General features: G+C 42.3%; 1 protein-coding gene across 1 annotated transcript; it reads right to left on the bottom strand.

Moving 5' to 3' along the window:
- Positions 1-104: 104 nt before the first annotated feature.
- Positions 105-27050, bottom strand: ABHD12B (abhydrolase domain containing 12B). The gene is made up of 13 exons (XM_032244577.1): positions 26192-27050; positions 19230-19357; positions 18256-18358; positions 17140-17259; positions 14537-14567; positions 10179-10224; positions 9943-10072; positions 9152-9189; positions 7564-7643; positions 3082-3164; positions 1571-1649; positions 873-991; positions 105-726 (listed from the first exon to the last, which is right to left on the bottom strand). Exons 1-13 carry the CDS (start codon positions 26293-26295, stop codon positions 699-701), a joined length of 1089 nt encoding a protein of 362 aa, XP_032100468.1. The 5' UTR covers positions 26296-27050; the 3' UTR covers positions 105-698.

Below are 27050 nucleotides of genomic sequence, written 5' to 3'. Positions count from 1 at the left end.
AAATTTAACTACCTGGGAGCAACTTTCTTATACTGCCATCTGAGTCCAAACCAAAGACCAGCCTTAGTTCCTGTGGGCCACTAAAGCAAAATGGCATAAACTGGTAGCTTATAAACAACAGAAATTTATTTCTCACAGTTGTGGGGGCTGGGAAGTCCAAGAGCAAGGCACTGGCTGGATTCAGTGTCTGATGAAGGCTTCTTTATGCTTCATAGATGAAGTCTTCTCACTATATCTTCAAATGGTAGGAGAGGTGAAGAGCTCTTTTGGTCATAATTTATTAGGGCACTAATCTCATTCATGAGAGCTCAGCCCCACCTCCTATAACCTATAACCATCACATTGGCGGTTAGGTTTCAACATAATCTGGGGGGCAGGCCCAGATATTCGGACCATAGCAACTACCTTATTCACAAATATCCCTAGGATGTTTGATAACTACATATTTTTAGATAGATCTAAATTTTACCAAATTGTGAGGTTTCGGCATGTTTTACAAAGTAGATTATAAGCTAAACAAGAACATTCCATACTGCCTAACATGTATGTTTTCTGTTGTTAAAATGGCAAGTGATTTACAGAGAAATCAATGGCTTCAGCTCATCTGACCCGCCCAGTACAATTTTATATTAAAAAATGCACATCACAGGTGGTGTTTGGACCAAGTCTTCATTGAAGATTTCCACTCCTCCGAGACTTCATGACCACTGCTTGCTCAGGAAATCTCTGTAGAAAAAGGACCTGGATCAGCTCACACACTTTCCCTACCTGAGTAAGCAAAATATTACACATTTTCATGTTGCGGCCTGAGTAAGCCAGAGCAGCCCTAATTGCCCTGAAGGGCAAGATACGTTTAGCAAAGCAACTCTTACCTTACGGCTATTAATAGTGTGGGGCTTTTACAAAGCAGGTTGTGTTGGAAGCCAGGAGGAAAGATAACCATCTTGACCCTCTCTTTGTTCCTATATGCTTTGTGTGCAATTTCATAGAGCTGCAAGGGACAGAAAGAAAGAGACTCAAAGGCTGGCCATTCAAAGCTGTGGATTTTCTAGTCCAATTTCCCTAAAAGCTAACATGGGGAGTTAGTTCCATTAAGTCAGAGACATGAGAACTCTCCATGTCCACAACTGGCTGTCTCTGCAGCTAAAGATCTGAATGCTGCTCAGCTAATACAGAATACTGATAAAAACCTCACCCTTCCCTGCTTGAACCTCGCTGCAAAATGGCAAGGAACTGCTATGGACCCACTCTAGTAGAAGCTTGTTTAAAAGGAAAAAGTCTGCCTCTTCTATTTTAGACACGAAGGTTCCCACAGCAGCCTGGGATACCCCACACTTGCGGCGCCACGCAACCCAGATGAGGAGCCAGTCTGCCATAAACACTCCTTTGAGCTAAGTAGCCAAGACACTGATGCTCATTGTATAAACCTGTAGAGCCTATTTAGGGGTGTAGCGAATCTCCTGTTATGTCAGAGACCCTGCTTTAGGCTCTAATCCAAGTTTGGCTGAATGAAAAAAAAATGGTGAAATAAGTAAAGTATGTTTCAGTCAGCATTGAGCTCTTAGTTTACCTTTTTTCCATACTCCAAAGGCACTGTCCTGTCATCCTCTCCGTGTAAGATGAGAAGGGGAGAAGAAAGGAATTTAACGCTAGGGACAAGTAGAAGAGAAGCATTCAATTAAAGAGTTATACATTGCGATTTCTCCTCTTCTAAGTTAAAGCTTTAGCAAAACATGAGGTCTGTCTAAATTACAAGAAATTTCTTTCCTTCCTTCCAAGGCATAACAATGCCTTACATTTAAAAAGTTCAATTAGTAGCTTTTTTTCTCCATCTAAGTTTCCCTCTCTCCCATTTACTCGTTCAATTTAATTGACTAATTTACTTCTGTGTGATTTTTGGAAATACTATAAGAAAAAAACACCGAAACACTGATTTTGTACAATGTTACAAGAACCTTATATTCTTCTTTATTCCACCTTATTTTGTAACATCTGAAATATTTTATTAAGACTAGAAAAGAAAACAAAACTCAAAACCTCAGTAAAACAAAAACTACGACAGACTCGCAGACTTCTTTGTAGAAATTTGTTTACTTTTCCGCTTAAATGTAGAGGATGGACACTCCGTGAACAGGTCTGATTAGCTTCCTGGTTAATCCTCTAGTTTGTTAATTCAAAAGGACTATGACATGAAGAATGTCATGTCTCCCACTCCAATTACTTTCTCAAACAATGTTTCCCTTTCCCCCCAAAATTCTGATACCCATCCATCAGTGGGTATCAGTGACTCACTGACACCTCTGAGGATGTTAGATTTTCTCAAGTGTGTTGATATAGAAAAAAGTATTCACGACAACTGCCTATTTGGAAGCATTCTTAAATTCCCTAACTGTGACAGGCTAACTCTATAAATTCTAGTCATTGGATTTGCTGTCACATTAGTAAGCTGGATGGTAGCTAGACCCTAGAGGACCTTTAAAAGGTCTTTTTTTTTTTTTTTTTTTTTTTTTTTAACAGGATGTCACTCTGTCGCACAGGCTGGACTGCAATGGCACAATCACAACTGACTGCAACCTCAACCTCCCAGGCTCAAGTGATCCTCCCACTTCAGCCCTACATGTAGTTGGGATGACAGGTAAGTGCCCCCATGCCGGGCTAATTTTTAAATTTTTTGGTAGAGATGGTGTCTCCCTGTGTTGCCCAGGCTGGTTCTAAACTTCTGAGCTCAAGCTATCCTCTCACCTCAGCCTCCCAAAATGCTGGATTATAGGTACACGCTGTCGCTCCCGGCCCTTTAAAACATCTTGATAGGCCATAAATATACAACTTCCTTTATGAATTCAGAGAGAGAGTACTGAGTTGGTGAAGTCATTGAATTAGACATGAAGAAAATAGCAAATACTAAAAATTCATAAATACTTTACCTGAATCTTAGTGCCCATCTAAGAACCACAGAACAATATTCTAAGAATAAGAAAGATACTCAGATGTCTAATGTTACCATCCAGTAAGTCACATGACAGTTTCCCCTAAAATCCTTTAGATACAGTAATAATGCACATCTTTTCATCATTCACTTACTTTTCATCATTAGGAAAGACTATTTTGTCTTTTCTCAGGGCATCCATAAGTGTACGTAAAAATCCTGGAATATTCCGGTAAATCTATTTTTAAAAAAAAAGTTAATATTTACCCCATAGCTATGTCATTTGTTATACAGTCTTTCATTACGAACCAGGGTAACAAAGAGAGTAGTGACTCTCTAAATATGATAAACTTAACAAAAAACTTGTAGGATTTAGAAAGTAATGCATGTCAGGAATTTGGTAAAAAAGGAAGAAATGTAGAAGAAACAAGGCACTCATAATCCTGCCATCATAGATGATCACTGTTAACATTTTGCTTTTATTTCCTTAAAAAAAAGAAATACAAATGGCACCACTAACTCTTACTTCTCCATATAGAAGCAGTGATATGCAAAACCTAAAAATTGCTTCTACTGTGAACATAACTGATTTAGCTGGCGGACAGAATATTCTGATTAGTCAAAAATTCTGATGCAAATATGCAAAACATAGAAAATTGATCTTAGAGAATTTGAACATTGTTCACTTTTGAATATGATTTAATATGCCAATGCCTTAAAAGACATTTTAGGTTTTAACAATGACCTCAGGACTCCAGATACAACAACACTCATTCGAGATATACTAAATTTGTTGCTTAATAGCAAATCCTAAGAAATAGAATGCTAGCTAAATCCACTTTTACAATGTTTTGACTCACATAGTCAACATGTAAGTTAGTGTATAGGCTCTAGAAACATCCATTTCAACTGAAAATAAGGAGTCAAGGATGGAAACCCTGAGCAATATTGCACCTTTCTCACAAACTTTGAACCCTACCTCCAAAATGTATCCCAAACCCATTCATTTCTCTCCATCCCCACTATCACTTAGCCTACGCCACCTTTCATCTCTTGCTTATATCAAGCTACAATCCCAAGTGGCTCCCTGCTTCCTCCTCATGCTTCCATAATCCAGTTCCCACAGGAAAGCCAGAACGATTGCTTTAATGTGCAAATCAGATCATAGCACACTTGTTCAACATCCTGCAAAGGCAATTGGATTAAACCCAAACATGCCACCTGGGCCTCCAAGGCCCTGTGGAATCTGGCGTCTGCCTGCCTCCCTCTCCAGCCTCATCTCCTATCACTGAGCCCCTTCCTGTCCACCTCCTGGCTCTGCTGCCTTCTGCCTCTGGGACATGTCAGGCCTGATCCCACCTCAAGGCCCTTGTCTTTGCTTTTATCCCAGCCTGAGATCTCTAGATTTTCCCATCAGCTGGCTTTATCTCAGGCAGGTCTCACCTCAGAGGCTATTTCTTCAGAGCTGTTTTCCATAACCAGCTATCGCACCTTGTCCCCACCACCCGGTCATTCTCCGTCACATTATTTTAGTACTTTCACAGCACTTCTCACTACTGGATTTTTTTTATTATGTATTTGTCTTCGATATGTTTCTCCATCAACAATATGAACTTCACAGGCAAATGGACTGCAACTTTCTTCTTATTATTATTCCCTGTGGTATCCTCAGAAACTAGAAAAGTTCCTGGTATTTAATAGACACTCAATAAATATTTGCTAAAGACAAAATGAGTCGATTATGCAAATATTCATGGTGTACACTTTGTTATGATCTGTCATTTTCATCTTAGCATGGCTGAATTTCAGATATTATTTGTTTGTTTATTTTGAGACGGGGTCTCACTCTGTTGCCTACACTGGAGTGAGTGCAATGGCTTGATCCTGACTCACTGCAGCCCTCGACTCCTGGGCTCAATCGATCCTCCCACCTCAGCTTCCATAGTAGCTGGGACTATAGGCGTTACCACCACACCTGGCTAATTATTTTTATTTTTTTCTAGTTTCACCATGTTGCCTAAGACTGGTCTTGAACGCCGTGGGGGGTGGATCACGAGGTCCGGGGATTGAGACCATCCTGGCCATCATGGTGAAACCCCGTCTCTACTAAAATACAAAAAATTAGCTGGGTGTGGTGGTGCACATCTGTAGTCCCAGCAACTCAGGAGGCTGAGGCAGGGGAATCGCTTGAACCCAGGTGGTGGAGGATGCAGTGAGCCGAGATCATGCCACTACAGTCCAGACTGGCAACAGAGCAAGACTCCATCTCAAAATTTTGAAAAAGTGAAAAGGCAAAACAAAATCATAGAATATATCTGCAATACAAATAATTCTCTAATGACTCATATCCAGCATCTACAAAGAAATTCAACAAATAAAAAGTCATACAGGCTGGGCACAGTGGTTCCTGCCTGTAATCCCAGTGCTTTAGGAGGCTGAGGCAAGTGAATCATGAAGTCAAGAGACTGACACCCTCCTGGCCAACAAGGTGAAACCCTGTCTCTACTAAAGATATAAAAATTAGCTGGGCATGGTGGTGCACACCTGTAGTCCCAGCTACTCAGGAAGCTGAGGCAGGATAATTGCTTGAACCTGGGAGGTAGATGTTGCAGTGAGTTAAGATTGCATCACTGCACTCCAGCCTGGCAACAGAGCAAGACTCTGTCTCAAAAAAAAAAAAAAAAGTAATACAATCCACCTGAAAAATGGGCAAAAGACATGAACAAGAAGTACCTCACAAGAGATGATCTCCAAATGGCTAATAAACATGTTAAAAGTTACCCAACCTCACTGGTTATCAGGGAAATGCAAATTAAAACCATATTGATATATCAATATGAGGGCAAGGATTTTAAGCAACTGGAGCTCTCATACACAATTGGTGTGAGAGTAAAGTGGTAGTCATTTAGGAAAACTTGCTCTGTAATTATTAAAGCTGGCCATATGGATTACCTTATTACTCCACAATTCCACTCCAAGGGTATACCCCAGTGAAATTCTTGTGCATGTTTACAGAATATGGGTTCAAGAACATTCATAACAACAACATTATTAATTTCCCCAAACTGAAAGTAATACAAATAACACAAAATAGATCAATAAATTGTGGTATGTACATAAAATGGAATAGTATATAGCAATGAAAATAACCAACCTACAGCTATACTATACGCATCATGAATAAAATCCCAGAAATATAAGGTTGGGTGAAAAAATATCCTATATCATTTTGCTTTTATATAAAGTTCACAGACAAAACAATATTGCTTAGAGATGCATATACAAGTGGTAACACTATAAATAAATGCATAGATATGATTACCATAAAATTAATCTAAGAATTACGTCTAAGGGCCAAGGATTATATCTAAAATAAGGCTTACTGGATTGGGAAGTAACATACAGACTTCTGGAGTGTGGGCGATGCTAATTTCTTGACATAGGTGACAGTTACATGGGTGTTCAGTTTATAATTGCTCATTAAATAATGTATTTTTCTTGTTTTGCTAAATTTCAACATTAACACATTTTTTAAAAAACAAACTAAATAAAAAGATTGCATCTGACTTACGTTACATACCTACAATTGAATGAATTTATTAGTAATGACTTAGAGTAATATGATAGATATGCAATTAATGGTTATATTATATTAAAATGAATATTCAGTTTCTAGAACCAATTGAAAATGCCTGATTTATCATATCTTAAATTACCAGCATTGAGTATTTTACATGGTAGAGGGGATTTCTAAATTTAGTTGAAGCTTAGATAGTAAAGCCATTTTCAGGAGCATGTGATTATGTGAACTGGCTGTCCTAGGAAGTGGTGAGCTACTTTTTCCTGAAAATAGAAGTTCCAGAAATTCCATCTATGATGGAATTCTATCTATAATGGTTTAGGGTACAAAAGATTCCTAAAATTGACAGAGTAACATACTCCAAGATATCTTACAGTCTGAAACAACAATTTAGAATAATTTTAAAATTGAGGCCATGTATCCCTCTAAGGTGCTCACTCTCTCTATATACATATCTCTCTCTCCCTCCCCACCTCTCACTTGCTAACATTTATATGAATGTACAACTATAAACAATTGAGCATTAGGCATAGAATAAGATCATAAAGTTAGGATAGTCTACACAATAGATATTTTTTAAAACTGCATCTTGTGACACAATTCTTTGTACTTAATTTTCTTAGAAAGTTTGTCTTCTTTATCTGGGATACTGTGTAAAAGTATTTGGCAGCTTCCTTAAATTCTCTAGAAACTTTCTTATGATAAAAGTACAAAAGATGTATGCCTGCCATTCATAGGGCTCAAAAATGATGTATAAAATGTTTGTTTTCACTTTTAAAAAGAAAATAAAAATAAATAATAAACTTAAGGCAACTCTATCTACCACTAAATTATAAAAGAGGTATTGTTAGAAGAAAATAAAATATCAAATCCAAAAGCCATAGGTTCCCTTTTATGGAAACTGGTTAATAAACTGTCTCAGATTAGAATAACTGCAAAACACATAAAACTACTTAAGAAAAGGAAGACAGTCAATAAACATACATGTGTAGAAATAGCCTACACTGTATCAAAATAGCCTACTTTGATACCTTGTGAAGATGAACCAGAGTCTCACCTTTAACAAAGGATAATTGATACTTGCAACCCACATGTTGGTAAATGGAGCTTCCAAGACAATAGCATCAACTGGGCATCCTTGAAAATTAAAGAAGGAAAGAAAGAAGTCAGTAACCCCCCTATTCAAATACCATCTTTCCTAGATAAGGGGTCTTCAAGATCTTGTACTTGAACTACCTGCATCAAAATTAGTTGTGAAGGTTATTAATAATGCAAATTGCTGGACCTCACCTCATGTTTATGAGTCAGATTCCCCAGGGCGGGGGCTGAGAATGTTCATTTTAACATGCTTCTACCTTCCCCTCCCTCCCCAAGAGATTTCTGTGTACATGATGATAGTTGAAAACCACTACCTTCTTCTAAGAACACAACCAGCTCTTCGCAGCTTGGATAGCTTAAGAAAACGAAGTACTACAGGAAGACAGTGTTCTACAGCACATTGCTAAGAATGTGTCAGAGATTGACTAGGTTGTTTAGCTCAACACTCCTTCTGAGAACAATTGGAAAAGGTGTGGTGGGTCACAGTATGTATACACAAATGTTTGAATGGTTATGAGGGCTACTGGTCAGTGAGAAATTACGGAAGCAATACCAAAAGAAAGACGTCCAGAGAGTTTGAGCTGCCTTTTCCCACCACGCAGTTGAAAGCAATAGTGGTGGCTGAGAGGATCATAAATGAGACAAAACTTTCAGCATCTCACAAAATCCAAATGACTGAAATTAGAGTTCAGGATCTCACAAGAAAGAGGACCCTAGTACATTTCTCAGGCTTTTGGTTGTGCCCTCAAAGAACTACACTCTAGGAGTAATAGGAACCGGGAATACGCCAGCCATCATAACGACTAAAGGCCAGCTTCAGATCAGCTCAATCTCTAATTGAATTAAGGTAATCTGTCCCTACTGTAACTGCCTTTCAGGAGAAGAGTAAATTATAGCTAGAAGAAGATAATATCACTTCAAGTCTCAAATAATTTCTATGATTTTCCATAAACTATGTGTGGCCCATAATCAAAAATAACTTGCAATACAAAGATGAGCAAAACACAGGCACACACACAAGCAGATAATTGACTTTGGAATTTTTTAATTGCATGGCATTAGGGTAATGAATATTTGCATTTGTATAGCATCTCTATATATGGAGTAAATTCTAATTTTGATTTTTGAAAAATGACCCTGTTCACAGAAGTTCTAATTCTTCAAATCAGCTAGGATCGAAGATTGTGATACAAACGGCTCTCAGATCACTTTGAGAAACACTGACACAAATATTAGTAAGAAGGGCTGCAGAAAGCCGGTTCTGCATATCATTTAATAATGCAGCATTTTTATCCTGTAATTTAAATTAATATTATATCACAAGGAAGACTCTTTCAAAGGCATTTATTTTTAACTGCAGAACCTAAAAAACAGCTACTATTTTATATTAAATGGAGATAGAAAAGAAAGCCTGTTGCACTGCCGGAAACCATCCAAAGTGGGGATGCTTTAGGTGTCTGGTATGTTCATAGTCTCTTGACTGCTTTTACTTTCCCATCTCAAGCCAAGAGATGGGAAATTATAACCACCTAAGCATAATATATTACCTTTTTCTTCTAACACTTTTGCAGCATTCGTTGCAACCCTGTAAAGCAATGAAAATTAGTATGTATGTTAAGCAATAATTTAACAGTATAAAACAGAACTTCTGGTATGAGCATCTGATAAAGCTCTGGGCTCTCTGGTTAGAAAAATGCGTAAAGACACAGCATTTGCACACTATTTCAGAGGGTTCCACAGGCCCTAAATTAAAGATCCTTTTCTCTCTCTCTTTCTTTCATTGTTATTGTTGTTTTTTGTTGTTGTTGTTTGAGACAGAGTCTCTCTCTGTCACCCAGGCTGGAGTGCAGTGGCACAATCTCGGCTTAGTGCAACCTCTGCCTCTCTGGGCTCAAGTGATTCTCCTGCCTCAGCTTCCTGAGTAGCTGGGATTACAGGCATGCTTCACCAAGCCCAGCTAATTTTTGGTATTTTTAGTAGAGATGGGGTTTTGCCGTGTTGGCCAGGCTGAACTTCTGGCCTCAAGTGATCAACCCACCTCAGCCTCCCAAAGGGCTAGAATTACAAGTGTGAGCCACCCCACTGGGCCAAGGATCCTTTTCTTTAAAACCCTCAGAAAGACTTGGACTTCAATGTAAAAGATAACCATAGAGCTGAAGGGACCCTCTGTTGTTTTACAGACAGCATGCTAAGATGACAAGGTCTTCTGGAGTGTGAAAGTGATCAGCAGAGTCCCTGTCTCCTGGGTCAGTGATCCTTCCACTACTGGCCACTGCCTTTGATAGGACACTAAAGCCTCAAGGACCTGCCTACGGACACATCTGCAGATGTCACTTACCCTGTACCCAGGGAGTGGCCCCAGAGACACACGGGAGTGATGCCACTTCTTGCCTTGGTCCACTCATAGACACAAATAGCATCCATAGTCAGACCCTCCTCTGTGGGTTTACCCGTAGAGTCCCCGAATCCTGGTAGCAAGAAAATGCAAACACAGTGTCACTGCCTTCAAAATGAGGGGTCATCAGAGGCCCTCTGCTTGTTGAAAAATCTCTGTACGCCATCCTTAACACATACCTCTGTAGTCAACAGACAAGACATGAAAGCCACCGTCACTCAGCACCTAGGTAACAAAGGAGCTGTTATCACTTTAATTAGAAGATGTAAACAGAAAAGACTTTTCCTCCCTATAGCCATTCATATCACATCGCAAGGAGGGCTATTTCAAAGGTAATTTTAACTTGTTCATTAGTATTTATTTTTAACTGTAGAACCTAGAAAAATAGCTATTATTTTACATTAAATGAAGATGAAAAAGAAAGTTTGTTGCACTGTCAGAAACTCTCTAAAGTTAGGATGCTCTAGGTATCTGTATGTACAAAGCATACACACTTGTTTAATAGCTGGGGAAAGATGTATTTTTGAAATCTGGTGTTTGACTTCCAACTTGCTAAGGCAAGGCTCGGTGGGAGAGATGGAAAGCAGGAGGCTGAGCAGGGTCACATAGCCGGGGTGTCATGCTGGCTCTGGCACTTGCCTGCTATGTGACCTTGGCCAAGTTATTTAACATTTACATATGTAAATATTATTCTGAAAAGTGAGAAACAATAATAGTCACCTTTAGGTCTATGAATGTCTTTTTAAAAAAAATTCTTGAGAATAAGAACTCTAAGCAAGTTGTAGAGGCAATTAAAAAGGGGAAGCTATTTATATTAAATATGAATAAAGAGTTAATTTCAATCAATAATAGGGAGATCACTCTAATATATGAGACCGCTGCCAAGCTTCTAGTAGGTGAAGAAAGACTATGAAAACATAATTTAACATGAAATGAAATATAATGATTGTTGTATTTCATGTAGGATTACATGTGCCTGTAATCCTAGCTACTCAGGAGGCTGAGGCAGGAGAATCACTTGAACGTGGGAGGCCAACATTGCAGTAAGCAACCAAGATCACACCACTGCAGTCCAGCCTGGGCGACAGAGACTCTGTCTCAGAAAAAAATACAATGATAAAGAAAAGAGAGATTAAAAAGCACAGAATTTTACTGTACAGACACTTCTCAAACTTTATTTAATCCTCACAACTGCACTGTAAAGTAGATATTATCCCCATTTTACAGATAAACTGAGCCTTGCAGAGTTTAAGTAACTTATTAAAGATTGCCCAACTAGCTAGAACTAGAACCAAGATTCACTCCTGGGTCTGCCTGTGTCCAAATGCTGTGCTTCTCCAACTGCATTTTAGACCCAGGTGGCAAAACCTCATTAGGAACTTGTAAATACAAATTGGACTAATGATGAGGAACTAAATATAACTTTTAAATATCTGTTACATTGCCTGGACAACATGGCCCAGCAAAAAAAAAAAAATCTGTTACATTCCCCCCCAAAAAGTTAGCCAAGACACATGGCGGCTAAGCATTGAGGAAAATGGGAATAACCATGTGAGTTGCAGCATGTGTTGAAGGACCGCCTAGCAATACAACCCAAGAACAACAGCAACAGCCGGGCGCGGTGGCTCACACCTGTAATCCCAGCACTTTGGGAGGCCGAGGTGGGTGGATCACGAGGTCAAGAGATTGAGACCATCCTGGCCAACATGGTAAAACTCCATCTCTACTAAAAAATACAAACATTAGCTGGGCCTGGTGGTGCATGCCTGTAGTCCCAGCTACTCAGGAGGCTGAGGCAGGAGAATTGCTTGAACCCGGGAGGCGGAGGTTGCAGTGAGCCGAGATAATGCCACTGCACTCCAGCCTGCTTCCTGGCAGCAGGGCAAGATTGTCTCAAAGAAAAAAAAAAAAAGAATAACAGCAACAAATCCTACTCATAAGAATTCATCTCTAGGAAAAAAAAAAGGCATGAAAGAAGAAAAATCTAGATGCTTATAGTTTTCTGAAACGATACTATTTAAAACAAATGCAGGGAGAAAAAAAAATCTTATATCCTACAGCAGTGGAACAGTTAAGTAGACAATGGCTTATAAATACAATGGAGAATGATACAGCTTTAAACTGGTTAATTATGATGACTGAGAACATGGAAGAATGTCTGTAAAATAGTGTTAAGTAAAAGAGCACAACATAAAATTACAGAGATACAATCGTAGTAACAAAAGCTTTTTATAAGGAGAAATTAAAACTAGGTGGGAATGCAAATCAATGAAAATAGCTGTACTAGTCTGTCACAGTGATGCATACATGCATGAATGAAAATTTAATAATGAAAATTTATTTTTTAAAAGAAATCACCTATCCAGAGGAGGAAACGAAGGGCTAAGGAAGTTTGGTCCTGCTGGGCGATGATGACAGCAGCACTTGACACTTGACGCCCACAGTCTGTCTGGGGCAAAGCCCTGCCATACCAGATGCTCTCCTTCCCCACCCATCCTAACTGCCACAAGGATCACCTGGCTGCACTTCACACCTACAGCTCTTCTTCTTTTTGGGAACATTGAGACAGCTCTGAGTGGGAGGGGAAAAGCACGCACATTCTCATGGACATCAGCTTCACTGTTTCACATGGGGAATGCAAAGGGCAGAGTGCAGAGGGAAAAGCAAACCTAAAAATGAATAAACATGGTCCTCCCAGGCAACACCACACACAGCTACCCCACTCCCCAACCCCACTCGCCTGGCCACCACTCCACAGGCATTGGCTCTGAGAAGGCAATGATGAAGGGACGAGGGGAGGGGACAGTAGAGGAACTTCCTGTCTGCACAGGGGAGGGAGGATGAAGAAAGCACTGGAGATACTGGTACTGCAAGGATTCTGGAGCAGTAATATTGTTTGATCAGGAAAGAACTATGAGGTGGGAGCCAGCAGGTGGGGGAGAGACCAAGTCCCCGTGGTCAACAGCCAGCCAACTGCAGCAGAGATTACCTAAGCAGAGGGTGGAAGAGGATAAAGAGGCAGCTTGCTCAACCATTTCTGAGGCAGATAGGTGGAAACCCTGCCATCTTCTGCACACCTGGAATACAGGGGCTGTCTCAGCAAACCAGTCATGCAGCAGGGAGTGATGAGAGCAAATGTGGCCACATGCTACTCCACAGAGCCTTACATGACTTTTCATGTAAGACTTTTTTTCAAAGACTTTTTTTCTTTAAGTCAGGGTCTTCTCACTCTGTCATTCAGGCTGCAGTGTGGTGGCACAATCCTGCCTCATTGCAGCCTCAAACTCCCAGGCTCAAACAATCCTCTTGCCTCAGTCTCCTGAGTAGCTGGAACTGCAGGCATGTACCACCATATCCAGCTAATTTTTAAATTTTTTTGTAGAGACAGGATCTCATTACATTGAGACCCTGGTCTCAGCCTCCCAAAGCATTCGTATTACAGGCATGAGCCACTACACTCAGACTTTTACAAGCAGATATTCTGTGTCTTTAACTTATAACCACTAGAAAAGAAAAAGTTTGCTTCTTTTAAAAGATGTGCTCATTTTGCTCCTTAATAATACTCTTTCGGCCAGGCGCAGTGGCTCACGCCTGTAATCCCAGCACTTTGGGAGGCCGAGGTGGGCGGATCACGAGGTCAGGCATTCGAGACCAGCCTGGCCAACATGGTGAAAACCCATGTGTATTAAAGATACAAAAAATTAGCCTGGCGTGGTGGCAGATGCCTGTAGTCCCAGCTACTTGGGAGGCTGAGGCAGGAGAATTGCTTGAACCTGGGAGGCAGAGGTTGCAGTGAGCCGAGATAGCGCCATTGTACTCCAGCCTGGGCAACAGGGTAAGACTCTGTCTCAAATAATAATAATAATAATAATAATAATAATAATAATAATACTCTCTCAACCCATACCCCAGCCCTCAGAGAAAGCAAATAAAAATGTCAGCCAGGTGAGGTGGCTCTTGCCTGTAATCCCAGCACTTTGAGAGGCCGAGGCATGTGGATCACCTGAGGTGACAAGTTTGAGATCAGCCTGGCCAACATGGTGAAACCCCGTCTCTACTAAAAAATACAAAATTAGTCGAGCAAAGTGGCAGGCTCCTGTAATTCCAGCTGCTCGGGAGGCTGAGGCAGGAGAATCACTTGAGCCTTGGAGGTTGGAGTGAGCAAAGATTGCACCACTGCATTCCAGCCTGGGGACCAAGTCTAAAAAAAAAAAAAAAGCCCTCTCAACCCATTCCCCAGTCCTCAGAGAAAGCAAATAAAAATATCTTTACCTCCATTTGGCAATGCAGTTGGTAAGTTCATGAAGGTATTTGGGGACAGAGAAATTCACTTTGCTTTTGATTCTCTAAGGTCAATGCAGCAGCTGAAGTCCACTGGTGGGACTTTGAGCCCCAGACACCACAACCCACCCTGACCAGTACCCTGGAGACCTCTCAAAAGACAACCACACTGAGGGCTCGAGGAAAATATCATGACTCTCGAACAGGATGGATGAGGACTTATGAAACAGGTGCTTTGCAATGTCTTCAGACATACCTTTACCAGCCTGAGTCTGTGAGAAGCTGCCCTGTGAAGGTTTAAAAAAAAAAACACGAATTAGGAATGATGATGACAGATTCAATATAAATCACTCTCCTGCTGCTAGTTTCTGATCTCGCACCTTTCTCTTTCAGGTTGGAGGAATAAATAACTAGAAGAAGGAAATGCTTTTTGGTGTCAGAGCCCGCTCAGACACGTCAGGGTGAGTGATCAATGGCTCCCCACTGGGCCCGCGTTCCTCTCAGTGAGGGCTGGATGCCTAGATCTTTGTATCGCTTCTCAATATCGGCATTTGATGAACTGCTGATAATCCACCTTTTTTTGCTTCTACACAGTGAAACTTATTTCTAATAATACTCTTAGAAGCTAAAGGAAAATGGGCTCCAGAAAGTGACTTTCAGAACAAGGGACGATGTCATCAAGCTATACTAAACTAAGACTTGCCTAAATCCTGTCCACTCTGCCGTTAAGTGCAAGACAAAGTGAAGGAAAGAGGCTCACAGCCCCAGAGGCACCAAAACCATTTCTTCCCAAAAATAGTCTACTTCCTATTAACCACACTAATACAAGAGCATCAGAGCTAATTCACAAGACAGAGAATTTTTTTATTATGTCACAATGCTAATGCAGCCACAAATTCGATTTTATTATGATGAAATACAAGGTCCTTTCCAGAATTTTTAAATTTAATTTTATTGTAGATGTTATTTTAAGTTTGTGATTAAGAAGTTAGTAGCTGTAGTCTTTATTGTGACTGAGACTTCTGCTGTAATATTTGTCGGAATAAGATTGGACCTGTATTTTCAGGAAGAAGCATGATGGTCTTTTTAATGTTTCCTTTTTTTAAGAAATTAATGAAATTTATTTTTTAAAAAGTTTTAGGTTCACAGCAAAACTGAGCACAAAATACAGAGTTCCCACATAACCCCTGTCCTCACACACAACCTTCTCACTCTATCAACATCCCAAGCACCACAATGGTACATTTGTTACAATCATTAACCTACATGGATACATTATTACCATCCAAATTGCCTGGTTTACATTAGGGCTCACTCTTGGTGTTGTATATTCTATGGGCTTTCACAGATGTAGAACGACATGTATTCACCATTGTAGTATCATCCAGAAGATTTCCACCGCCCTAGAAATCCTCTGTGCTTTGCCTATTCTTTCCTCCCTCACCCCTCAAGCCCTGGAAACTACTCATCAAAAGGCAGAGAACTCTTAAAAGCCATTTATTTGCATTTTTTCATAGAGCCAAGTTTCTTAAACTTATATGTCATGGAGCATTTTGACATATAGTCAACTGAACAATCTAGTTAAGGCTGTGGACCCATTTCCAAAGAAAAAAAATGTATCCATACTTCAAATTTTATGTACAATTGTGGAGAGGAGTTCTTGAGCCCTCTGAGGCTTCCATGGATTTCAAGTCTACAGCCACTGTTTTTGCTGCCTCCACAGGTTCCCTGTAATCTCCTGTTTGAGGAGAGTACCGTCTGATACTCATTACTTGCAGCTCAGGACTGCTGATAGAAAGCTGACCCTTCTGGACAGAGAGCAAAAGTAAGCTGTATCTCACCCCAGAGCCAGGAAATCTGGGATCATTGAGCCACTTGCAGATTTACACAGAATGACAGACACCCTGTGTGATCCACATGGTCCTTTAAATAAGTATATTGTAACATCATGCCCAAGTTTACACAATCAATACAAAGTTAAACTGTGTTGAAAATTTCCTGGGTTTCACAGGAAATTGCAGTAAATGTGGCTCTAAAATGGACACATCAAGAAAGCCCCTTGAGCAAAGGCAAGTCTTGAGAAAGCCATCACCTGCCAGATAAAGACAGGGAGGAAGGGAGTCACAGGCAGGTGCTCCTCCCAAGATGGAAGAGATCTGTGGGTTTCCCAGGCACATCGCCCCTGCCCCAGGCTGAAGGGGCACAGTCATAGCTGATGATCATCACCCAATATAATTATACAGGCCCAGAAAGGCTCTGACAGCACATCAAAGGGGAGCCAGGCTCCTGGGAGACCTTCTTTGTTACAAAGTGAGTTTGGGACTATAGAGAATGGGCTGAGGCCTAAATATTCTAGATTAGAATTAGTCAGATGGTCCCCAGTACAGAGATCAGAACTCCATGTGACCTCTGTAAGGAGTCATATTTTTGGTTAGTAGCATTAAAGCTGAACAAGGGACTCTCCACTGCAGTGTTCTGAAAAGTCACTGATGTGGAAATGGCTCTTCCTTCCCCATAATGCATGCCTATTCCCTTTCCTGTCATTCATGGGTTCAACCCATCATTCCAGACACTCTTAGGGAGCAAAGGAATCATCCCTTTCTTTGAAATCAACATCCAAGTTTTGGAAGAGTTATTCTTTTCTCCTTCTCAGTTAGAGATCCACATTATTCTACATATAGAATAATCTTTTTAAGTGAAGCTTATTGCCAGAACACCCTCAGATTTCAACAAAGGAAAAGAAATATGTGAAGGCATGCCTACAGAGTTAAAAACGGAGCTCTGTCCTTCTTCATTCCCCATGGGGCTGAAATGCTCTCAATCTCTTAAAAGAAAAAAAATGTAAGCAGAGCCACTGACCTGTGTTCTGCACTGCCATGAAGATAAACAATAATTGGGTTCCCATCGCGAAGGGCTGCTTCATACCAGCCACGGTCCTTCCCCTTGGCATCTTCCCCCCGGCAGCTGGGGACTGTGTGCCTGAAGAGCAAGGGAGGTTTAAACAAATGTAGAGAGAGGAATTCTCCATCCTTGCCAAAGGCTGAAACTCTCCTTATGATATATATACATATATTTTAATTTTTTATCTTAGTAATATATGCACATGATAAAAATAAAAATCTAACACCACAAAGTGTCTTATAATGAGAACTACTACTGTCCTACCCCATGTCCCCATGCATAGAGGCAATCCCCCCACCTTTTTTTTTTTTTGAGACAGAGTCTCACTCTATTGCCCAGACTGAAGTGCAATGGCATGATCTTGGCTCACTGCAACCTCTGCCTCCCAGGTTCAAGTGATTATCCTGCCTCAGCCTCCTGAGTAGCTAGGATCACAGGCACCCACCACCATGCCCAGCTAATTTTTACATTTTTAGTAGAGACGGGGTTTCACCACGTTGGTAAGGCTGGTCTTGAACTCCTGACCTCATGATCTGCCTGCCTGGGCCTCCCAAAGTGTTGGAATTACAGGCGTGAGCCACCGTGCCTAGCCCACAGAAACATTTATTTCATGACAGTGGTAATAATTGTCAAAAGGAACAAGCCCAGGTGGCCATGACAGCACATACCTAAAATAGGCAGTGAAGAAAGGCGTTCTTAAAAACTATCAACTCAAGTGAGACTCAGTAGATGAGAAGGCAGTTAGGAGAGAGAAAGCAGAGAGCTGAGAAATAGAAGATGTCTTGGGAGGGCAGATTTGAGGTCATGAAGGCAAGGGTGGTATGGAATACGGCAGAAGGGGCAGGTGAGGCCAGAAGCTAAGGGCAACATCTAAAAGTCTGTATTCCAAAGCAAAATTCTTAGAAAGCAAAATCAAGCAAATCAACAGAAGAGGAAGCTGTATGAAACAGCCTCCAGGTACCTCCAGGAGCACCCACCTCTCCATGGGCAGGTAACAAAGCACTGCTCCTCTGTATCCTTCTAACAGGAAAACCTGCCCCATCAAGCAACCCAGTGGCCCATCCATGCACTCACCAGATCCCTAGCATCACCCCAGGTTCAACTCTCAGGTAGAAGTTCACTGTGTGAGGAATCTTTAACTCTGGTTTCTTTAAATCCACAAGAAATGGGGCTTTGACTGGAAAGTAAAAATCATTATCAACTCCAAAAATTAAACCCCATGCCTTTTAATCACAATCAAAGAAAAGAATTAGCCTACATAGGTTAACAGGCTTCTAAGTTGCAAGCTACGACACTAAACTCCTAGCAGAGTATTTTATTTTATCAACTAGGACTAGCCTGCAGAAGAGGGGCAGAAAACCAAAACCTAAAAGCTGGATTTTAAAATAGCATCAGTGTGGCAGCTCATAATAGAGAAATAGAGTTACTCAATCCCTATCCTTGTCTCCAGCTAAAAGCAGAGGAGACCATTCCCCTAAGAAGGTAAAAAAGCCTAAGAAAAGTATTCTGCTACTTCAGTGAAACCTAATCATCAGCCAAAAGGCAAGAAACATCCAGACTTCACACACCAGGAGGCAAGCAGGCAAGAACTGGAAGGACTGTGTTACATTGACTAACACATAGTTCAGTAGAGGAAAAAACAGGAAAAATAGATTCCTTACATCAGTACCATTCTCTCTCTCTGTTTCTCTCTCTCTCTCTCTCTCTCTCACTCTCTTTCTCTCTCTCTCATCTATAAGGGATGCAGATAAGAAGAAAGGCAGAGAATACAGTAAGCAGTTAGGTATCCATATTAACAACTAATTAATTTGCAGTCAGCTCTGGAATTGAAGCCCTGCCTACAAGCCCATGCATCTCTCTTTACTCCCAGCAGTTTGCAAGGATTCCTGCTAGACTTCAAAGTCAATATTAAATAAGTTTCAGACCATTTCAATCTAGCCACAATTTTACAGCGGACATGTCTGTTCGTTACATCCCAACCAGAAGGGCAGTGAGGTCTTTATTTAGGAAAAATAATGTAGACAAATTTATGGAAGGTCCATACTTACAAAAATTAAAATAAATTAGCATGTCTATCAGAGGAGGGAAAATATGTTCTTTTAAGGATTTACTAGTAAAGCTGTCATACAGAGCAGCAATTTTTCTTCCAAGCGTTGAACAGGAGTGTGGAAAAGATCTGCAAGATATTAGGAAACACACGAGGTTTTCAAAATTAATCCTTTTGTCTTGGTTTGTATTTTTCTTTTTTTCTTTCTCTTCTTCTTCTTCTTCTTCTTTTGTTTGAAAAGGAGTTTTGCTCTTGTTGCCCAGGCTGGAGTGCTATGGTGCAATCTCAGCTCATTGCAACCTCTGCCTCCCGGGTTCAGGCAATTCTCCTGCCTCAGCCTCCCAAGTAGCTGGGACTATGGGCACGCACCACCATGCCCAGCTAATTTTTGTATTTTTAGTAGAGACAGGGTTTCACCATATTGGCCAGGCTGGTCTCGAACTCCTGATCTCAGGTGATCTGCCCCCAAATTTCAGAGACTAACACTGAGAATTCCAGGTCACTTGGCATTTAAGCAAAATGTTTTACACAATGACATGGAATTATCTACAGGGCAGGTCAAGACTGGCACCAAGGGGAAACCAGATAAGGAGAGCAATAAGGCAGGGCCCCAACCAGTAGCTGAAAAAGTCAGGGCATGACAGGGACAGGAGAAGGGACAATGTTTGCACCACAGCCAGGTTTGGTCCCTTACTATAGCCCCATAGAAGGCTGAGGATGGACCCCAAAGTCACCAGCAAACAGAATTCAGACAGTTTAATAGTCACCGCAGTTTTTAATTATGTCACAATTCTGCACTATATGTGTTAGCTTTATTATCATTAGTCTCAATCAGGGAGAGAATAATCCTTAGATCCTCTCTATTCTGGAAGAAATGAGCCAGTGTGAGAAGACCCCACTTCTGAGATGAGATCCCTGAAGAGAGGGACCCATGAGGCACAGGGCTGCAGCCTGCTCGGGGAGTGGGATGGGCGCACACACATCTTGCGTACGCTACTGTTCCCTATGACACAAACCACCCAATCAGGAGCTGTCAGCACACAAGTGACAGTTTGTCCATAAGGGGTCACTAAGGACACCTCTGTCTCAAGCTGCCTCTCTTGTGAAGGTCTTAGAGAGATAGGGATGCAGGAGGTCAAGGTCATCATCTCCTGCTTCCAGTATGGGTAATACCCCCCATGGGCACTGAGGAAGAACTGTCCAGACCCCAGGCACAATTAGTGCCTGAAGAATGCCTTATAGTGTTATTACTCAGCTATTTCCTTTATATAATCCTTTATATATAATCATATATTAGTTTATAGAATTAATACCTGAAGTATAACTTACTGCTTACATATATCTAGCTTATATAATCATACTTAATGCTTATATCTAGCATACTTAGTTCTATAAAATCTATCTAATCCTGTAGGTATTGTAGTCGGAGCTGTACTGACACACTTAGTGCTGATTTATAGAATCCTTCCATATAACCATATAGTGGTTTGTAGTAGGAGAAATGCCTAGAGCAGTCACAGAACAGAAGCAGTACATGGGAAAATAGCCAGCCTAGGACAAGAACCAAAGACCCAGGCGGTGGCGACCCTGCCTGAAAGGGCAAACGCTGTATGGCAGGCTTGGAGCAAGGGCCTCTCCTCCTGATAAAGGAGTTGTAGTACCTTGCATCCAGTTCCTGTGGAAATTAGGCCTCAGGCCTGAGATTCTGGAAGTAACTGAGGGAGAAGAACCCCTCTGATGTGAAGAGTCATGGCAGCTGTACAGCCTGTCTGTCTTTTCTCACTTCTGTGCTAGCTCAAATCATCCTCCCATAAATGCTTTAAGAGAAGAGCACAAGTCTGTCAGCTCCCATTACATTGGCTTACGGTATCCTTCTATTAGAAATCCTTTGAAGTCTCCAGCCCCCAGATAAGAAGTGTTGTGCATGACACATGTTGCACACAGCCCACCTCCTTGCCTCGGTGATCTAACGGGGGTGGACCCCTTCTCTGTACACGATCTTCTACTGCGCATGGCACGGCCCCCTACTGCGCGCAGCCCACCTCTCTGCCCAGGTGACATAATGGGGCGGCCCCTTCACTTGTGACCCACATGATTATGTATGCCCTATTACTAAGCCTATAGATAATGACCTCACTCACGACCCTGCTCCCTGCTTGTACCTAATAAATAGAGATGCTTCTGGGCATTTGGGACTCTCGCTGATGTCTGCTCATACGTTTCATGGTCCCTCGAGTTCAGCTGCTCTTCACCAGTTCTTCAGTGTCCTGTCTCTTTACTTCTCAGATCCTGCACCTCAGCACAACATAAGGGACACCCCGCGACCCTGTGGTGCCCTAAAGCACTACATTCCAGTTTTTGCCCACATTATCCATTAAATAAGTCCCTTTCCATGTTTGAGAGGTCATTGTTAAGACTGTTTAATGTAGCCAAATGATAAGGTTGAGAGGCTAGAAAGCAGTTTTGATAAATTGTTTCCCCCTGCCCTGATTCCTCTGCTAGACTGGAGGCATTTTTGGAAGATAATCATTACCTTTGCTTTGCAAATGAGACTGGAGAGTTAACTACTCTTTCCAAGGTCACAAGCCAAAGAATGGCAAAGCCACACATAACCTGCTGTCTGATCCCATAGTCCTGGTAACATCCAGGTGAGCAGAAATGAACCCCAGGAGCCAGGCTGGCCTCTGGCAAAATTCTGCTTGTAGTCAGTCTTGCTTTAAGATCCCCTTCCACGTCTTAGCCTTCTCAGGGTCCTTTCTCCTTTCCTCCTTGCTGCTCCTGTGTTCTCAGGAGCCCTCAGATAACAAAGTCATCAAATAAAGACCTCTAAAAAAAAAATTCCCCCTAAAGTGTTAATGACTTTAAAAATCAGAGCACTTATATGTGTTTGGAAGAGGCATGAAAGGAGAAGATAATGAATTTCTGATGAATTTCCAGCAGTTCTGCAAGAAGTGGAAAAGATATGTGGGCTAAGACTAATGGCTAGCTCTTCAAATACATCATACATGGGCAATTGCCTACTCATAAAATCAGCAAGAAAGAAACGAAAATGTTTCATAATACTTTAAAATAGCACCCCACCACCCCCCCCATGAAGGCAGCAGGAAGGAGAGAATGTTGTTGTTCTGATTTTAGAGATAAAAAATCAAAACCCAGAGAAGCCACTTTGAGCCACAGATCAAGCCCAAATGGACAGAACTGAACACAGGCTGACTATGCTTCGTTCCAGCCTCTGGCTCCTGCTGGCTTCCCCCTAAGCTCCTGACACTCACCGCCACCCTGCCTGTTAGTCTCCTGCTAAGCTGTCTTTTGAAGGTAGGCAGGGTAGTCTCCCGCTAAGTTATGTTCTGAAGATCTGCTTGGGAAGCAGAGGCAGTAGAGGGAAATGTGTGTCTGTTTTTAGGGAATAATTCATACAGAACCCTTCTCTCAAATAGCTCGAGGCACTTCTCTGAGATACACTTCGCGCAGAGAACAGAGTGACCAGATCCTCAGAGCATCAATAATGCAAAGCAGCTTCTTTTAACTAGGGGGTTGTCAATTTGACTTCCCCTAGATCAGTAGGGGATCAAAATTCACCAGTGGCTAATAGATCTTATTTGAGCGGAGGATGCAGTTTCAAACCAATCCGAGCTAACGGACAGCCACATCAAACGGTCACCTTGGTGCTTTGGTGTTCTTTCATTTGCCCTTTCATCAGCTGCAGCTGTAACCACACAGCGTCCCACGGGGGCCTCAGAACCTAACTGGATGATTCTTACTGGTGAAAGCTGGCGGAGTCTGAGCTGCTACAGGGTAAATCACTCAGGCTCAGAGGTTTCTGCAAACCAACTTCCGGAAGCCGAAGTTGGAATACATTTACTATTCCAAATTTTAAGGCATGTACCTTCAACCTATGTGCCAATTCATTCAGCTGACATGTATTGGTCACCAAGCACCAGGAGACACCCTCCCAGCCTTTCACACCCACAGAAGTATCTCTTTTTTTGTCAAAGTCTCTGGAGAGATCATTCCATGATGACCTTTCCTTTCTTGTCTCCCCTCCCACAAATAATAACAGGGCCTGGGCTGGCCTTGAATTGTTTGCTGATGGCTTTCACATTATAAGCACTGTCTTCCCAACTCTATCAGGCCACAGAAAAGAACAACATGGCATAGAAAACTTCCTTTACATTTCATTCTGTCTAGCTCAGGGCTGAGCTCAGTACATATGTATTGATGCATAGTTTGAAAATGGAAAGAAAGTGCATTTCTTTTGAAAGGGAGAAGGAAGCAATATTTATTGTTAGCTTTGGGGAAAAGAGGAAGGGCTTTCTTTCTTTTTTTACTTACTATTCCAAATGAATCCATGTGAGCTCCACAGAGCAAGGAGTTTTGTCTGTTTTATTTACTGCTGTATAGCCAAGACTAGAATAGTGCCCAATAGACAATAAAGAGCCAACGCTGTGGGAAGAATGAATACATTTGCCATTCTACTCATGGACATTTTCTGAGCACTATCTAGGATCATAATGACTTGGGATGAAATAAAGGGAAATGAGGAGGAAAATAAAGCTTTGATTTCCCCCAACTTCCTTCTAGAGTATGTTTTTCATTTTTCTATTTTAAAGAAAACCAGTTGTAAGGTGGAGACTTACTCTCCTGGGCCCATACACCTTAAGCAGCAACTGGATTTGATTTTTAAAAATTGTAAAATAAATAACTAGATCCCCAAGGCATGAAAAAATAGCCACTGAAAAAAATCATATGATGAAATGTTCTTCTTGGGTCTCACAACACATCCCACCAGTTCCAGAGCCATAATCAGGGCCAGGGGCATGGCAAGCCCTCCATGAAGTTTTGCTCATCTGAATGAGCCCGGCTCCAAGAATCAAAGAGGACTTGGGATGGTGGAAGTGGGTCTGGGCCTCAGCCTCAGCACATCTTACATTAGACCAATAATCTTCTGTTCAGATGAAGACATGCACTAGTATTTTATTCTTTCAGGAAGTGTCTCTTGAGACTTTTTTCACTAATTAGTGATGCAAGTAATAGTTGGTCCCCAACTCCCCATCTCCCACTCCATTATCAACAAAGTGGGTTTTTCTCTACAAGTGAAGTGAAACTTCAATTCTCTGCCTAATAAATGCCCTTTACTGTCAAATAAATGTTAAATAATCAGCCATCAATTCCACGGAGATCATGAAAGTGAGAGGCATTAGATCGCAACGTTCCCAGAATCACCACATCTGGGAGAGAAGTCCTGTTGATGTGCAGCTTGACAAGTGCCATCAGGACATTCTGCTGGGTGTTCAGATCCAACACAGAGCTGGAAGGCAATGACTGAGCCCCTACAGAGCTGCCAAGAATAAAAATAAGTAGAAGAGAAAAGAGGCCAGGTACAGTGGCTCACACCTGTAATCCCAACACTTTGGGGTGCCAAGGCAGGTGGAACCTGTGAGTTCCAGGAGTTTGAGACCAGCCTGGGCAATGTAGTGAAAACCCATATCTACACAAAATTTAAAATTTAGCCCAGTGTGTTGGCAGGTGCCTGTAGTCCCAGCTATTGGGACTGAGGTGGGAGGATTGCTTGAGCCCTGGGAATGAACCGAGATTGTGCCACTGCACTCCAGCCTGGGCAACAGAGTGAGATCCTGTCAAAAGAAAAAGAAAGAAAAGAAAGAAAGGAGGAAGGAAGGAAGGAAGGAAGGAAGGAAGGAAGGAAGGAAGGAAGGAAGGGAGACCCCTGTTTGTCACATCACTCTAGGAACTCCAAAGTGAGATCTCCTGTGTCTAGATGTGATTTTTGATTTTTTTTTTTTTAATGGAGTCTTTCTCCATCACCCAAGTTTGAGTGCAGTGGTGCCATCTTGGCTCACTGCAAACTCTGCCTCCTGGGTTCAAGTGATTCTCCTACCTTAGCCTCCCAAGTAGCTGGGACTACAGGTGCATGCCACCATGCCCAGCTAACATTTTGTATTTTTAGTAGAGACGGGGTTTCATCGTGTTAGCCAGGACAGTCTCCATCTTCTGACTTCGTGCTCGGTCTGCCTCAGCCTCCCAAAGTGCTGGGATTTTTCAGGCATGAGCCCCTGCACCTGGCCCCAGTTTTTGGATATTTTATAATCAGCACAAATTAAACAAAAGGAATAGAAAGAGGGAAACAAAAACGCCAATATCTTTCCACACCAACAAAACTAAATGAAATACCCATTTGTCCTGGGTCCAGGATCTGCAACCAATACCTGGCTTCAGGGCAAACAAGACTGCCAACATGTTGCATGTGGATTCAGGTAATTTAAGGTTACTGTTTACAACGAGGATCCATGGGAGGAAGAAAACAAAGAAAATCCAAAAACACCCGCTGATATACAGACATTTCAGACTTAAACAATGTAAGAACTTGGCACAGGTAATGCCAAGTTATGGTTTCAACATACTATACACATCTTTAGCATAGTGGAGGTGTGTTCTTCAAATGCATGCCAGGGAGTTCACACTCAGGGAGCTAGGCAGGGATTTTCTGATCCTTTTCCACCTACACAGATAGGCCCTTGACCTAAGAGGACGCCATGGAAGATTACAACATATATTACTATTGTCACTATTACTAGTGTCATTCAGATCCATCCTGTTTGTTACCAAAATGGTCAGATAATAGAGATTGGTGTAGAAATCCAACCATCTCTCTGGCATCTGTATTTCGGACGCCCCCCCAAAGTTATAACTTCCTGAAATACCAAATCCGAGAGTCTCGAGGGTCTCGCTGGTCCAGGTTGGGATTGAGGCTGAGGATACCAAAGGCAACCAGAGTCCTAGAGTTCGCAGCGGACCGTCAAAGTCCGCTGGGAGCCACCGTGTGGGTCCTCCGGCTCAGGTCGGCACAGCTGGTTACCGCCTCGGCCGCGCCCTCGCCCGCTGCCCCATCCCCTCGCAGGCCGAGCTGTCGGGGCCCTGCCAAGGACCGAGCTGGAGCGAACTCACCGCAGGTTGCGCTCGACCATGTCCCACCAGGCGGCCACGCAGTCGCGGGCAGGGGGCCCGGGAGGCTCTGGCGTCGCGGCCGCCTGACAGTCCTGAGCAAGCATCCCGCGCCGCGTACAGAGCCGCCGCCACCGCCGCGGGAGCTGCAGCCCGGAGCCCTCGCCAGCGACCTTCCCGCCCCGGTGGCACCGCGCCCGCCCTCCTCCTCCGCGCGGTCAGGCAGGCTGGTGCGGCCTGGGAGACGCGGCCTGAGGGTGCGCTCCGCCCGGATCCGGCTGTTCGCGGCCACACACACACACACACACACACACGTCCTGCGCTTATAGCTAGCTAGGCAACATTTTATTTTAAATTGATTTCCATTATACACCTGTGTGTGCGCGGGCGTGAGGCGCGCACAACGCAGTAAAATATGTTTTCACAATGGTACTACTAACACAAAAGTTTGACAGCCACGGCTTTTGATTTTCATGAGGAATATAAGCTTTCCTCTACTTAGACCCCATTTTTTCCCTCTTTTTCTGAAGCTTCCCTATCTCCACTTCCCCACTCACCCTCAACACGCCCCCCACAATCCCCTCCCTGTCACCCTTACTGTAGAAAGAATTTCTTTGTCTCCCTTTGATTAACTAATAATTACTCCATGTAGCAAAAAATTAAGACCTCTTTGGTATTTCGTTTACTTTGCGTGTAACAGAACCTTATCATGGTACCAAGGAGCTCCCACCGTGAAACCTTTGACCTTGGAATAGGTTTTCATCTCGGTGCAGGTTTACATTGTGTAGCTGTCCCCTAGGAGCAGGAACTATGGGTCTACCAGAGCTGCTCTAGGGAAGCCACGGCGTGCACGTGTGAGGAC

Source organism: Sapajus apella, unplaced genomic scaffold (assembly GCF_009761245.1).
Source record: "Sapajus apella isolate SASKATOON/1434 unplaced genomic scaffold, GSC_monkey_1.0 scaffold55, whole genome shotgun sequence".
Classification (NCBI taxonomy): Eukaryota; Metazoa; Chordata; class Mammalia; order Primates; family Cebidae; genus Sapajus; species Sapajus apella.
This window is presented reverse-complemented; position numbering and strand designations above follow the sequence as displayed.

Bases quoted from the DNA above. Each gene is read 5' to 3' on its own strand.
- ABHD12B (XM_032244577.1), bottom strand. From the start codon at position 26,295: ATGCTTGCTCAGGACTGTCAGGCGGCCGCGACGCCAGAGCCTCCCGGG. The intron at 17,260-18,255 runs GTGAGTGCATGG...CTTGCTCTTCAG, and splicing joins GGGGTGATGCTAGGGATCTG to GCACACAGTCCCCAGCTGCC. The intron at 1,650-3,081 runs GTAAGTGAATGA...ACTTGTCCCTAG, and splicing joins GTCTTTCCTAATGATGAAAA to CGTTAAATTCCTTTCTTCTC.